Source organism: Eurypyga helias, unplaced genomic scaffold (genome assembly GCF_000690775.1).
Source record: "Eurypyga helias isolate BGI_N326 unplaced genomic scaffold, ASM69077v1 scaffold38729, whole genome shotgun sequence".
Taxonomy (NCBI): domain Eukaryota; kingdom Metazoa; phylum Chordata; class Aves; order Eurypygiformes; family Eurypygidae; genus Eurypyga; species Eurypyga helias.
Window position 1 is genome coordinate 6,095 of NW_010273390.1, and position 16,443 is coordinate 22,537.

General features: G+C 44.4%; 1 protein-coding gene across 1 annotated transcript; it reads right to left on the reverse strand.

Moving 5' to 3' along the window:
• Positions 1–1,858: 1,858 nt before the first annotated feature.
• Positions 1,859–15,565, reverse strand: RAB11FIP4 (RAB11 family interacting protein 4 (class II); the record flags this gene model as incomplete). Its single annotated transcript, XM_010159467.1, has 12 exons — positions 1,859–2,460; positions 3,471–3,614; positions 3,946–4,104; positions 4,612–4,749; positions 4,980–5,061; positions 5,603–5,743; positions 6,292–6,395; positions 6,807–6,906; positions 7,641–7,676; positions 9,226–9,360; positions 14,846–15,069; positions 15,541–15,565. Coding segments are annotated over 12 exons (1,405 nt in total), but the record flags the coding sequence as incomplete, so codon positions are not given.
• Positions 15,566–16,443: the final 878 nt, after the last annotated feature.

A 16,443-nucleotide genomic window follows, 5' to 3' on the forward strand; every position in this document is an offset into this window, starting at 1 on the left:
TACAACCCACAGCCAGCACCATGCAGAGGGAAATGCCATCATTACAGTGCAGGGCAAGAGTCCTGCAGGCAGGGAGCTGTAGGTAGCACCAAGCTGGCTTAACTGTTCCTCTCCTACCTTCTGGGTGGCACATCCAGCAGTAGGTGGGAAAGGCTCATGCGTGGGGTTTCCATGGTGTTCTACCTGCGTCTCCACAAACAGAAGCTGCTGAAGTTTAGCACAAGACATTTTACACCATCTCCAGGTGGCAGAGGAGTCGTCTTTAAATCCCTTCCTCCAGATTCCACTAGAGCCTCAGGAAACCAGCCCCGAGATGTCACTCTTTGAACAAGACCATACCGTTTCTCCCAAAGCACTTAAGTCCTACAGACATCTTTGTGCGTTGGGGTGTTGCGTCCCAGTTACTCCTCTGTCCCTTTCACTTTCCAGTTACTTTACACCTGCCTAATGCAGATACAGAGAAACAAACCGGTTTTATCTTCTTGCCTTCAAGAAAGCCTGATTTCAGTACTTCCCCCCACTTCCCATCACTCCAGTAACACATCACTGAAGGCAAGAGCACAGAGGTTGCAGAAAAATATATATATATATATATTTACATCCATAACAGAATACGTTTTATGTATTCCAATTCAGGAAAAATGCATCACATAAACACCAAGATACATCAAGAGAATACTAGGGGCAAGACACTGCCAACAGCAAGAAGTACACAGAAAAGCACAGTCATTGCTACTGTAACATTCTTCTGGGAGCATATTCAATAGAGGAGACATCTCTATGCATTGGGAGAGCCAGACATTTGGGCCTAGCTTTCTGTGCCAGTCGGTGTGAACCAAAAGTGTGAAGTTTTTACTTTAACGAAAAGTGCCTGGAATAAAATTTTCTTTTTAGAATTCAACTATTCCAACAATTCCATAAGCTCCTTATATAAACTACATTATTAATTAAAAAGGTCCTAGCCCTACAGTACACAGATCCAGCCCAGGAGAACACAGGCACATGTTGAAGTCCATCCCTATTTAAGGCAGCATTTAAGCAGACGCCCAACTTTAAAGCTTATGTTCTGTCCCGCTGACTTCTACGAGCAGTCCCAGTACACATTTAAAGTTAAGTACCTGCACAACTGCTCATCTAAATCAGGATGTGCTCCCTATTCAGAGCTTTGGATATGCACGTGTGTACTCAGTCTGGATTGGCAACTTCTGCAAGACCAAGTTCCTTCTCTTTTTACTGCCCTATGGGGAGAAGTCACTCCACATGTGACTTCTCTCCTCCACCGGGTTAGGACCCAGACGGTCCATTCCACAGCTTGGCCACAAAATGTCAGTCTCAAAGGAACGCAGCGTATCTGGGGTGGGAAAGCAACTCAACGCACAATTTCAAGGGCTGCTCCTCCTCTGCCTAAAGTGAGCTACTTCATGCAATCTTTTTTAATTGCTGTTTTGTTTTGCCTTTTTTTTTTTTTCCATAAGAACAGAAACATGTTCCTTAAGTAAAATCTTTAAAATTAAGGGTGAGGGAAAGGGGCAGGATCTCAGAATTTATCTTAATAACCCATGATAAACCCCTGAAAATAGGGGAACAGACTTGAAGGGCTTCTTCACCTCAATGCTACAGGGACCCTGGCATAAAAAACATACGTATGCGCACACACGGTAAAGAGCAGGCTGGCTCAGAGCATCCCAAAGCAGGCTCCAAAGTGATCTTACATTAAAAGCACTTTGTGCTGACAGTGGCAAACAAGTGGATGGTGATTTTTCACAAACTGCAAAAATTCTGCAATATCTTCCTCTTCTTCCCTTTTACTTTGTGTCTTTTCTTTTCCCCAAAGTTTGGGGCTTTTTTTAATCCTACGTGTGGTTTGAGTGCTAAAACTAAATCAAATAGGAAATTACAGAGTCAGCACCAGTCAGGAACTGAACCTGGGTATGTTAATTGGTTTCTGGTACCCAAATTCCTGGAAGAACGAAAGAACAATTCTTACTCCTAAAGTTAGGGCACATCCATATGTTTCCATTGTCTTTTTTTACCTTTACAACTAGAGGTAGAGTCATTTTGTCCAGTATCTAAAACAGCATGATCCAGTTACATTGTTATTACATTAATATACAGTATCCATCTCATCACAGGTATCGAAAGTGCATGGAAAAAGTCTAACCAAGCCAATTCAGTGACAAGTAACAGTGAACCAAACATCATATAAACACACCCGTGCACCCACACTCACACGTAGTGTATGTATATATTTATAGATTAATTTACAGTATCAGAGTGTTGTTTAGATCCAGTGGCATGTGCAGAAATATCAGGCAGTTGCTGCTTTTCTTTGTCATATTCATTTCAATTCTTTATCTCCAAGATAGAGGGGTTGTGGTCTAAGATTGCCAAAATGATCTTGTCCATATACTGTCGCAATCTGTAATTTATCTCTTCCTGTTCTTTAAGGGCTTCCATGAGCTGAAACACAACAAAGTTACTCTTGAAACATTCTCACTAGTTCACATAATAGCATTAAATTCAGCCAGGTAAGAGACTACTGCCTGCTCAGGATCACCAATTCCCTTTTGCGATAGAGATTCTACCTCTAGCTCCAACCTGTGTGCGTATTAGAAACGATCTGTATGTTTAAGATCTTTACTATTAAGGAAGGTGGTGAACAGTCATCACCAGGAACCTTTTGGCAGGCCATTTAAAACAAATTCCCGATTTAACAGACCAATCCATCCTGCATCCACACCATGAATGAGATTCTTTATCCGAGTGCAAGAGCTTCATGATACTCAATTTCTTCATTCCTACTGAAATCTAAAGCCCTTGGCATGAAAGGCTGCTGACCAGAACAAGGACGTCAGTGTTCTGCACTGGGAACAACATGGGTTACACCTCTGTATCATGTCCATATGCTCTCTCAAAAGAAGTCCACAATAACACAGCTACGTTCTCTTCAAGAACAACCCACTGAATATTCTATGTTCCCAATATTCTATGTTCTATATTAAATACAGGTGTGTCACTACACCTTTGAGCTGTGAAAGGACCCTCAAACTGAGGGAATATATAGCTCAAATGTAAATCTAAGGAAGAGCTTGTTACTGAAGTAACTTAGAACTAAATCTAGAACAGAAATTGAAACCCTAAGTAACTAGGTATGGTAATTTCTGTATGTTAATGATGTTGTAATATCACAATACCCTGTAAGACAGAAGATGTTAAAATAAATCCACTGTAAACCATTTCACTGAGCTTCTAAGAATTCCAATTTTTGAGAGACAAATGGAAGTGTGATATTATTAAAAGGAGCATCCAGAAACACTGTTAGATTTAAGGCAATCTTTTAATACTCAAACTCCTAGCAAAGCAGATTTTTTCTGTTAATTTGTCAGCTTCAGACAGTTCAACCTTGACAGTTAATTACATTGAAAAATGCACTTTTTTGGATGTAGTACTTGATTAAAAAAGCCTATTACCTCATCTCTTGATGCAGAATCAATCTCAGCAGCCAGTGATTGGGCTTTTGTTTGCGTTGCAAAGAGATTTTTAGCTTCATAAAGACTAAGACTTAGGATCTGTCCATTAAGATCATCATTTTGGTCACGAAGTTTCTGATTCTCCTATTCAAAGATGAAAAGGCATTGCTTTTAAGTTCTTCCTACACGGTTTCATTAAAAATTAAATAAGTTTTTTAAATCACAGGTAGCTTGGATGACACAGAGTGAGGCTGCAAGCTAACAGCAACTCTTGCCACCACTGACAGGAATCACAGGTGTTTCCTACGTGCACATCGCCTGTGCAAAGAAGTCCCAGCCAGATGCAATCTGGGTCCTGTGCTTGTGTGAGAAGGCAGGGACAAAACCTGAAGGCAGTGTGCTAGGGGTTGGAGTGACAGGCAGTTTTCAAAGCGGTCCTGTACATTTTACATGGATTGAGAGGCTCCCTGCTCACCTGCTTCAGCCGTTTTATTTCATGCTCCATTTCCACCTCTCTGGTTTTGGCGTTGAATTCACTCACACTGGAGGAAGAGCTTCTCCCACGCCCAGGACGCTCACATTCCAGCTTGTACAGCTGCAAGTGCTCCAGTTCCTTCCGCAAGTCTTCAATGAGCTGCAGGCACGCAAGCAAGCAATGTCTCTGCAGCCCCTGTACAACCAGCCCTCCCTGGCAGCAGCCACCTCAGCGCTGCACCCTGTACAATGACACAAGCGCCCTGTGCGCCCTGCTGAGGGTGCACGGCCCTACAATACAGCCTCTCACTCTTCTGTGGAAGGACAGGTCACTTCGAGATCAGCGCCACTTCCTGCTCCGAAGCGGTTTAAGCTTCACGTTTGAGAGGCCTAATTCCCATTGCAAACTTAGTAAAGGAAATGTTAGGGTACACGTTCAAGGCTGTAAGTTCTCAAAGAGCTGTAAACCCTTTGAGTCAGGGATTGCCATTTATCAGGTATTCTTGCATCAGTCATCACCCTATGGGCACCCCTGCCATAGACACACAACTCAGTAATACTTTCCCTGGATGTTGTATTTTCCGTGTTCATCCTGGCTACCCATTCTTTTGCAGATGGGCTTCCATGCAGATGACGTGACTGGGCTTACATCCCTCTTCACACCTACCTCCTGCGTGGCTTCCCGCTCCTTGTTAAATTCCAGCCTGTTCTGCCGCAGCTTGTCCATCATTCTCTTGTACAAATCCATCTCGTCCTTCAGCCGCAGACTAGTGTCTTCCAACCTATCTGACATGCGTTGCCTTTCCTAGGACAAACGGAGAACTTGACAGCAGGCTTGCAAGTGCACGAGCCATCTGCAGCTTTACAACACGAGCCTACAGCTGCTACGTGTCTCAGGAAACGTTCCAATTCCACCAACATTCTTGTTTAGGGAAGGCAAGTTAAAGCAGCTGGGCCAATCAGGTTACGAGTTTGCTCTTACTGTTTAACATCAAGCTGCTGTTAAATTGCTCGAGCACCCAGGGGTGTTGTTACCTCATCTAGTCTCTCCGTTTGTGACTTCAGTCGTGTGACAGTGCTTTTCAGCTCACCATTTTCTTCTTCCAGTTGCTGAACCCTGTGTCAATAACAAAAAACCTTAAAGCAAATGCCTCTTCAAGAATGCAGACACACAAACGACATGCTCCAAAAAGCCGTTTCACTTGCATTTGACAGAAAACCTAAGCACGATAATCTTTCTAATGCTAGCATTTTTTATCACGAGCTATTGGGTGCTTTTTCTTCAGTTTTGGGGCCAAAAATGCTACACTGACCCTCAGAATCTTATGTTCCTTTCAACAGGTCTCTAAAAAGAATCAGTAGGACGAAACAAATGCAGACACAAGTGTTTGCTACAGCTGGTCACAATTCCCTCCTTGAATCCATGCCAAATATCCAGCTAAGCTGTCTACATGGGCCACGTGGATTAAAGCATTAATGTAAAGCATCCTCCAAGCTTTTGGGCATTAGACATGCAACTGCAACAGCTACTCCACAGAACAACTAACCTGTAACCATCTGTGCACTCTATGGTTGTGACCAGCCTACGTTTACACGCAAAGTAAGAATGAAGAAAAGAACTTGCACTCAGTTCTGGGTGGCGCCAAGAGGTTTGTTACCTTGTGTTCAGCAGTTCAATTTCGGTGCCTTTCTCTTTTTCATACTTGCTATATGCTTCTCGATGTCTCTTTATCTCTTCTTCCAGAGTCTGTTCTGCTGATGTCTCTTGGTCTTTCAACAGTTCTTCTAGCTCGTGAACTCTACGGAAAACAGATCTCATTTCAGTAACAGCTTCACAAGTACTTAAAAAAATCACGACATGCACGCAACTTCATTGCATCTCTCCTCCCCACTCCTTTATTTCATTCTTCACCTTCTCTCTTGGGATTTAACCTCTCCCAATATCTCTCTTGGTATTTAATCTTCCAAATAGCTTAGAATTAAGTAGTATCAGTTCATCTATTATTCTTTCATTCTCAGGAAGTTGGGACTATGATCCATCCTTTGTTCTTGCTATGTGCAAGAAAAATCCAGCAGTAACCTCTCTTGTAACAGAAGAGCTTGCTCTGTACAAGTCAGTAACATCTCTGTACTAAGAAACTTGCTTGGAACAACTCTGCTTGCTGAAAACTCAGCAAGGCAGCCCTATTCCACCTGGACTTCTCAGATGAAGCCTTATCTTATTTTGTCTGTCAGCATTAAGACAGAAGACTTGGTCATATTTTACAGGTGGAGATGTTCCTTCCCTACAACTCTGTTCTAGTTCGGCTCTAACATGATAAAGAGAACTGGCTCTGTGCTTTATTACCTGTGAACTAGCTGCGTGTTCTCTTGTTTCAGTTTGCTCTTCAGGTCACCGTTCGTCAGGCTATCATTCTCCAGTTCTGTCACCTTTTTTTCTAGGTATGTTACCTAGAAAGCAAAGTGGAAAAGAATTGAGAGTTTGAGTCTCTGTCAATACACACCCTTACTGTTCCTCATTAGCATTTAGCTATGCCACCCTTCTTAAAGGGGGACGCTTCCCTGCAAAGCCAGCAGTGAAATTAAGCTCTGAAATTCTGAGTTCCCCAGACCCTGCATCTTCTTGCAGGTGATCAGTGCAAATACACAGTAAAGCAGTACTAATACAATGCTCAGATCTGTACTTGCACAGTTCTTGCAATTCTGTGAAGCAAAATCATAATATTAGTGGAATATCAAGGACATTTTGAATAAGCTACTTCAGGTCACCGGTAACTGTGAGCAGGAGAGCTTTATCAATTGATGCACGTCTCCAGCAGGATTTTGTTGGCTACGTTAATTGCAGTGCACAGAACTTCTCACCTTTTCAGTTATATCATTATCACAGGAGTCTATACTGTCTCTGAACAGGTCTTCTGTGCTGCCGTTACTGCTGCTGAAGTTACTGTTGTGGAAAAGTTGTCTGAAAGAGCAGAAGGATAATTATTTTGCCTGATGAGGACTGAGGTGAAAGAATCTGGTACTGTCTTACAGCCTGGCTTTGCACTTTGAACACCTGATGCTAAAATCCGTGCAGTCATTTCAGTGACAATTACAGCTCAAGTTGTACAAGAGACTGGTAGCTAAATGAAGTCATACTGAGCATAATCAATGACATTAGTTCTAGGGTGCGAGTTCTTTGTTGCTTTTGGTCGGATCTGCCACCAGCATTAACGCAGTTGAAAAACTACTTAGCCTTATTCGCACTACGTACTGAGTTGTATTTGCCTTACTAGAAATTTAAAATAAGGTCACCACTCTGCACTGGTTGGTACAGTTAATCTATAAAACTTCATACAGTAAAAACTTAAAGGGATGCTCTTGCTTTCCTTTGCACTTCAGCAACCAGGCCCACGTGACGAGGGTGAAAGTAGCAGTAGCTGGACTGAGGGAGTAGCAGTATGAAGAAAGGTGGCAGGCAAGGAAGCAACTATGTTCTTAACAGAGCTCCTCCCAGTTCAGGGGCCTGCTCCGAGGCTAGCAGTGGCTTCTATATTCTGTAACATCCCTATCCAAATACAGGCCCCTTCCTTTGAAAAATGGTCTTGGCACACTTCTGTGTTCCTAAACTTAGTCATCCTCTCTCCTCCCACCCCCACTTATGGAATTGTTACAGCTGATTCCACATGTATTAATAAAAAAGTTGAAGACTCTTACCTTCCAAAAGCTGTGCTTGATATTTTCCTGTTAGGGCTACAAGGATACAGAAGGAATGATATAGGAATTAAACATTTATTTGATCAGTGTTGGAGTCAATCTTAGTTTAAACTTCAGCTGACTTGCATAATGAAACACAATATTGACTTTTTAGTGAAGTAAAAGAATGATTCTGTGAACAATACTCTTAGAGTAGTTTGGGTTGGAAGAGACCTTAAGATCAAAGGTAGACAACTAAATCAAAAGCTGCAGTTACCAACAACGTGAAGATGAACGGAGCCACAAATTATGTGATCATTAATAAGTCAATTTGCAAATACTGTTATATTTAGTGGAGATTTGTCAGTGTAAATCAGAATGAAACTAACATTAGAAACACCACAAAGGACACTGAGTTAGTGATGGACATTTATTCTGGATTTCCAGTTTTTAGATGATTTTATAAACAGTTTCTCCTTTCTCATAATGCTTCCCAGTTCAGCATAGGAACCGAGATGTTTTCCATTTTTACAGTTCCCTATTGCAGCCAGAGACTACTATTTTCTAAACGAAGGACCAGACTCAGATAACAGCACTAGAACCCAATCAAAATGTGCAGCTGCATCCCTCGGTAAGAGGATGTCAAACCTCTGTGTGCACACGGACACACAGCTCAGAACATCACTCTCAGCCAGGTATCTGCAGCCTCACTCATACAACAACCAAAGACCTGGCCGGTCCCTGTCTGGGTGTCAGCACACTCCTTGCCAGGGCAGGCAGATTGCTCCCATCAAGTACTGTGCTGCCGTGGCACCAAGAGCAGAAGCAGTGCAGTGCGCTCTGTGCCACGGATTACACACACAGGCAGGATTTACATTCAGTTTCTAGGGGGAGCTAGAAGCCCACCAAATCCCTTCAAAAACCCGAGCTGACTGTTGGAAGCACTGGATTCTTTCCAAGTTCTCAGCACAGTTTAGAAGTGGATGGAGGGGCAGAGATAGAAACATAAGGAAAAAGCTTGCAAAAGAACACCAAAAGTCACTTCTGCCATAGGATTAATTATTTTTCCAAGTTTCCTTTAGGACAAAAAAAAAAATCCTACAGGAATGAAGTACCCCTGCTGACCAACAGCCTCAAGAGAGATTGGACTAGATCTTAAAGGTCTTTTCCAATCTACGTAATTCTGTGACTCTGTACATAAGGTTATGTGCATTATCTAAGGATCTGCCATATATATCTCTCTTTCCCAACTGGAGAGAACAGTAGCTAACTCTAGATCTGCACTAAGGAGCACAGCAGACTCTGCTTCCTGGGAAAAATACCTGGAAATCTTACTCTCACTCTGCAATCAAAGAGCTCATTTGTTAAAATATTTTTTATTAATGCTGTCTGCACCTTAAGTGAGAAAAATACTTACTAGCTAACGAAGCACAGCATTTTGATTCAGGCTAGATGTGACGGTCTGAATTTCTTCCTGTTTTGTAAGAATCCCATGTGTAAGACAGAACAGGATACACAGAAGAAGGCTCTTTCTTCCTCTCTTCCTGCTACTAACTAGTCCCATTTCAAGGGGGCATTGCTAAAAGCAGTGCAATAGGCTGCTTACCTGTTTGCTTTCAAGTTTTTCAGCCTGGCTTCCAAATCGTTGAGTAGATTTATCTTTTTGCAGCACTGTGAGCAGTAAACATCCAGTAACTCGCTGTTATAAACATGCCTCATTTTTCGGGGTGTTTGGCCAGCACTGTTTGCAGGAAAGGAGAGATGTTATGGGCTATGGTAACCAACTCACAAGAGATTTTCCTCTTGACTGTGTGTCTGAATCACAGATGAAGGACTTGGAGAACCACCTCTAACCACAGCTCATCTAACTTAGAGGTGATGATGGAGAATGCTGGTCTTACAGCAAGTCTACCTGTCAGAACTGAGACTTTACGTGTTCTGGGTATCAGTGGACAGAATCAGTTTGGGTGACTGGAAGAATAGCACGAGGTATACAGAGTCCATGCGATGCATGTAGCAAAAGAAGCTACATTAATATGTTCCACCTCAGCAATCTCCCCCTTCTCATCTTGCCCATCTTCCCACTAGAGCCTGGCATGCAACCTGAAGTGTTTTTTCCAAGAAAAGGACAGGAAGATGAAAACCAGAGCCACCTGGTAAGAAGTCAGCACACAAACCCCCTCAAATGGTAGGATGGAAAGAACCCTAGAATGAGGAAGGAAGGAGAAATGCACATTGGTCTAAAGAGAAGGTAACAGTAGCTCTTGGCATGATAAAGAGAAAATAAAATCAAATAAAAGAGAGCAATCATGGCATGAAGTGCACAGAGCCCCAGGAATGGGAATGGAAAGGGTTGCATAAACCTGAGGAAATAGGGGACGAAGGACACAAGCCATCATCACGGAGAGGAGCAGGGCGCTGGCTCTGCATGCATGCCAGGGGTGGCCAGCCTGGACTCAGAAGTGCTGGAAAGGAGGGTAGCACATGGGGGGTGCATGCGGAACAGAGGGATGCAGTGCGCTCGTCCTGTGTTAGCAGTGAAGCATAAGACCTTAGTGTGCTATTGATCCAAGCGGACAAATCCTAGAGCATCTTCACGCTCTGCTCTTCCCCCACCCTCCTCACCCACTCCCTTGCTTGGGGAAGGATTTTAAAATCAGCAACTGACTTCGTCACAGATTGTAAGAGCTACAGAGACTGAGACCACATCCAGGAAACTGGTGGACTGTAGTGGCATTTCCAGCTCCTAACAGACAGCAGCTACTTGGGTATGTTCTCCAAGACATTCAGAGTCGATACGGATGCTTGTTTCAAACCAACCCCTGGCCGTATTCAGCACTTCCCCTTACAGGTTTGTGCTAAGGATCTGGAGTATCAGCACACTAAAGAGAAGCAGCTCACTTGCAGGCATTCTCTCCACTGCACCCGGGCTGGTGCACAGCACTACGCTGGTTTCCAGCCTGCAGCAGGTACATTCCAGTATTAGCCCCTAACTGTGAAATCTACTGTCTGCGACAGAAAGGAGTCTCTACCAGCAAAACAGCCCTGTTATTTCAACAGAACCCAACAGAGGTTATCAGAAACAACACGTTTGCTATAGCTCTTATTATTAAATGTAGCCTGTCAATCACAGGGCAGAACATGAACTGGTAACATTTTGCTTTAAAGGTGAGTCTATGTAACCAGCGTAAACTCTGGTAGGGTCAGCCATGCTCAGAGAAGAACAAAATTGAAAAATTGTTTGTTAACGAATAAGGAGCAACCTGGAAGATACAGATGAGCCAAGGTCAGAGTAGGCGTTGGTTCTGGTCTCATCATCAGGGCATGGGCTACTGGGAGTAAAGTCCACATCATCTCCTTCCCCATAATCTTCAAACTGCTCTTCATTACTGATCAGTGAGGCAGTGGAGTAAGTTGAGAGGTCAGATGCTGCAGAAGGGTTGTGAGGACTTGACCTGAAACAAGAGGTCAAAAGGTCTCGAAGGCCGACTTTGATAGCATCTCACCTCACATGGAATCTTCCACCTTTACAGCTCGTTCCCTCATTTGAAGTTGTAACCCACTTACTTTGTGCTACAATACTGAAGTGCTAAACACATCTGACGTGCATTTGACATGGTGCCTTGAAAGACAAAGAGCATGAGAAGCTACCAACAAGCTACCTGTGAGACAGGTTTGGATCACACAAACCATTTCAAAGAGCACACCTTGGCAATCCTCAGTCATCGTTTCCATGTAGTGGTGGACTGCTGCTCATGAGACTTCTACTCTGAATGCAGGAACTGGGCAGACAACTCCGAAATGCATGGGATAACAAGAGGAAAATGTACAAGGCAGAAGCTGTTGCTGTTTTCCACAATCAGAATTTCCCAGTAATCCCCATAAAACCTCTCCCACACCCCATGAGCTCCAACTACTCTCTTTTTTGTGTCCAGAAAGACAGGTTCACTGCATGCCAGAGTCACTAAAGCTACAGATGTGACCTAACAGGCTGGGTTCCTGCCCTTACTTCCATCGTGACAAAATGTGTCTTTCAGAGGAGATATTGACCTCAAGAAAGGTACTTCTGATAGTAAAGCAGCCTAAGATAATGCCAAACAGGTAGGGAACCAACTACTCTCTTTTTTGTGTCCAGAAAGACAGGTTCACTGCATGCCAGAGTCACTAAAGCTACAGATGTGACCTAACAGGCTGGGTTCCTGCCCTTACTTCCATCGTGACAAAATGTGTCTTTCAGAGGAGATATTGACCTCAAGAAAGGTACTTCTGATAGTAAAGCAGCCTAAGATAATGCCAAACAGGTAGGGAACAAGAGGGAAAGGTCATACAGGTAAACAGATCAGCAGAGCCAGGCACCATAGGAAAGCAGCTGGCACAGCAGTTTTATCACACCTAATACAACGGAGCAAGTTTGCTGCAGAGGGTGCCCAGTGATTCTGCTGCCCAGAGTCAGACTACCCTGCAGTCAGGCAGTGTGCTACCTTGCTGAGGCAGATACTTTACACAGGTTTGCTCAGCTCCTACCTCAGTAAGGCTCTCAAACAGACAAGCTGGTAAATTCACATACAGGTACTCATAAACAGACTTCTCCCTACAGAAAGCACCCATTTAAGGCCTGAAGCACATGCTCCACTTGTCAAGCCCTGGAGTGGGCCAATGCATCGCTGTTCCAACTACAAAGCGGAATCCAGCGCCTCTCTGCAATACAGACAAGGCACTGATTCAATCTGCTGGCGCTTTGTGCAGACTGGGTTTAAGTTTTTCACTCCCTCTGCTTCAGTGCACAGTGCTTGTACCTTCAGCTCCAGCAGCTGAGCCACGGGGCAGTAGCTCCCAGCTGATGATGTTCTCCAGCAGCTCAACAATATTGCCTCCTAGGTTTCGAGTCTACCTTGAGGCTCCTAACCATGCCCTGCACTTTTGGAGACAGGGAGATTCCTCCTCCCGTAATACTACACGTGAGCTGTAAACAGAGATGCAACACTGTTCATCTGGCGGATGGTGCAAGCATTATTTGCATATCTCTTCCCTCCAAAAGCAATTAGTAGAAGAGGAAGCCTGCCAATGTTTTGGATGTATGCTCTTTTGTTTCTCCTGTTTTGATGAGATCCATTTATGACCTGCAATCCATTTATCTAATTCACATTAACAGAAATTAGGGCAAGTCAAGCCTGGCACACTATTAAAGGATGAAGATCATGAAGATAGGAATACTCATACTAGAAATAGATCAAACTTATCCAACCAGACTCCTTGGCTGGGAGCTGGATTAATGAAAAGCTCAACACATCACGTTAACATCTGTTCATAAGGAGCTGCTGTGCCACAGACATACTGTGTACTGGTAAGTTTTTTGGTGACTCTGATCCATGTAACTGTAAACGCTGTTTTCATCTCAATGTTGTCAGTTTGAGTAGCTCCTCCTAACACTCCCAGCAGGGCTGGATGTAAATGACCAGTTCTCAGTTGGGATGGCAACATACAATTATCCATAAAATCCACTCCCCAGCATAACAGCCCTGGAACATCACCACTTGCCAACAGACTGGAGCTCAGCAGCCTTATCCCCCATGCACTGCCTGGCTAAGTCTCTTTTACGGCAGCCATGCCAAGAGTCACCACTGCTGGACCCACCTGGTGATGTTCCTTAGAACTTCGAATCTGTAGTTATTTGTAAGCTTAGCCAAACTTTAAACTGGTTGAAGCACTCCAATCTCAGGGTAGATCCTGAACTCATAACCAGCTGCAGGCTGGAACCTGCCTAGGAATTGCACAGTCATTTTCAAGGGAGTTGCTAAAAGATGCTGGTTTTCCCCATTCTAACACTTTCTGAAAGAAGTTTCAGGCTGGTTGGTTGGTTTGTTTTTAAGGCTATTTCCTGTTCCTCAGAGCAGGACTTCACAGAGTGATGACATCTGATACACAACCCACCTGCTTCTTCAACAAGCAGGTATCGTGGTTTGGCCAAGGTAAAAATCTCTATCGTGTCTTTTAACACAAAAAGCATGAAGCTTCCCAAGTGTTTTCCCACAGATTTACCAAAGCTGAAGAGGCCTCAGAGGATAAATGAAGATTTAGTAGTAGTTGCACAGTAGCTCCTCGCAGTTCCTGTCCCCCTAGAAGGGGGGCTTTCTGCTTCCCACCCTTCCCAAGAGCCTGAACGGCACAGCTGGGAGGAAAGACAACTCATTTCAAATGCACTGTAGGTAAAAGTCAGTCACCCCAAGGATGGGTGCTTCGAAGAACTGGCAGGGTGACAAGTTTGATAATGAGCTGATGAAAACTGGAAGTGTCTTGATAAAGTCTGGGATTGCTTGGGCAAATGGGAGAAGGCCAGATCACAGCAGGCTGAGAAACTCGGGAGGAGGGTAGGAATGAGGCTGCAGAGGGAGCATCCGAGGAAGCCCAGGAGAGGGAAGGAAGACTGCCTTAGCAAGGAAGGAAGCTCAAGAGGCACACGGCAAGACGACAAGCCAAAAGACAGGGCAGAGGCTTACAAAGCAAGCTCAGCAGAGCTCTGTCCTGTGGTACTGCATTAACTCCGTTCAAAGCAGGATTAAATCACGTTGGGTCCCTTTCCCCCAGTCAGCTTTTACCAACACCCCCCCAGGCACACACCTGGGAAGAGTCAAGTTAGGGTTACAGGACACTCTTGTGTTAACAGCGAACTACGGTTACACACGCATGCTCGGACACTCTGTGTTAAACACGATTCACTGCAGCACACTAAACGTCATGGAAGGTTAGAAACACACAGAATTAACTTGGTACATGGAGTTGCAAAGTGAATCTGCAGAGCCCACACCTTCAGATAACTAGATGTACAAAAGACTGAAGCAGCATCCCCCACATCACACTGTTCTGCAAGAAGTATTTAGTTCCAGCACATAAAGGCTATGGGAACACAGAAGATCTTAAGTTTTGGGGGACGCTAATGAAATGATCCATTCTCGAGAGGCCCAACACTTTCACTTCAGCACACAACATGCAAGTCCCATGAGTGCTCACAGAACATGCCAGAAGGGGCCACGGCTGAGACTGTCTAAGCCACTTAGAGGCCGTGGACATCCACTGCCCTTATATTGTAAATGGATATTAAGTTTCTAAATCCTTCAGGCATCCTCAGCCCCCCACAGTAGGAATTAGTCAATTAAAGGCTCCTTCTTCCATGGTTCTTTTGCACGTGCCTCAAAACAGGGCTGCCACGAGGCTAAACCACCACTCACTTGTCACCGGGCAGAAAGAGGCCACCAAGCACCCCGTCCTTCTCCTCGCCTGGACACACGTCGGAGGCCTCCGAGCTCTGGGCACTCTCAATAGCACTGTCCATGTCAGACTCATGGTGAAGCTCTTGCTGTGCTAGAGTCATCGCGTCGTCATCAGGAAAGAGCTCTGACTCGCTGTAGGCGCTTTCGCTGTCCAAGCAGGCACAGTCCTGGATTTCACCACCCTAGTGAAAAAATTGGGAGGCAATTAAGATCATCCTTCAAGGCAGCTAAGAGGACACAGGAGAAGCAAAACCCACTCTCTGGATGCGCTGGTAAGCAAGAGCAATACTGAACAAAAGCCATAAAACAAAAAGCCTGACTGCTTTACAAAGGCCAGTTCCTGCAAGCCCCTAGGGTAGCTTGCACCTTCCAGAAGGGCTCAAGTAGTGTCTCTGAATTGGTGTCTCTCTTCTATGACAGAGAGGGACAACACCCTCTCAACACCCAGGTATAAAATGCAGTCAGTTTAGCCCTAATTTACTATCAAAATGCACTTGGAGTAATCAGTAACCTCAAAGTTATTTTTATTATAAAAAGAAGCACCTTTTGTAAGAAGATAATGATGGAACCAACTCTCAGTGACTTCATGTATTAATATTATTGATTTAAAAAAAAAAAACACACAAGCAAGCCAGACAAGTCTAACAGCTTACTTTGTCTTTGAGGATGAGCAAAAACCTGTAAGGTAAAAAAAGAGCTGGCAGGTGTTAAAACATTTATGGTAAGTCTTGGTGACAATCAAAGATATAAAAGAGCAGAATAAAACCCCAAAGCCATCTGTTCCTGCTTCCTGGAACCACATTTTAGTTGATACCTAATCAAGACATAAGACGTCACTCTCATTACTGCAAAGCTTTGCTCCTGTTGTTCGTCCCCTCCCTCCCGTTCCTGCCCCAGGAACACTCACGAGAGCCAAGACAAGCTGCTTTCTATCTGCTTGTCCCTGAGGGACAAATAAGAATTCTTAATTGAAAAAAATAAACCCTAATATTTTACTCTACCCTTTGTTTGATGCATAGCAACACAATACTGCTTTGACAACTGCCATCCAGTGTGACACAAATAACCTCATGACTCCAGAGCGAGTCCTGCAGATGCGCTGACTCAGGCTCCACTCCCAAGCTCACCTGCAAGCCCCACAGGCAGCGTTACCACTGAACTGCTGCCAGCAAGTTACGATAATCACGCGTTCAAGGCCCAGCTTACCGGCACAAGTAATGAAATATCTCATTCATGCATACATCTCCTATTTAGGCCCAACTGTCATCCGCCCTGCTCCTCTCTCAGGAATCCCAAGGCGCTGGCAGCCTGGCACCACCACAAGCACCAGCTGCAGTTCTGGCAAGCACGTTCACTGGGATGCTGTTCCAGAGCCACTGCTTGCAGTGGCACAGCTTCAAGTCAACCCCTGTAGCCTCTGGACACTCCTAGGATAGAGCCCCAGAGGCTCAAATCCCCCTTTGCAGAACTAGTGACGTTCTGTGCCGATGACACCAATTTTTCTCAGTGTCTTTTTCACCTCCACATGAGAAGAGTCAGTCAGACGCTGCAGCTTT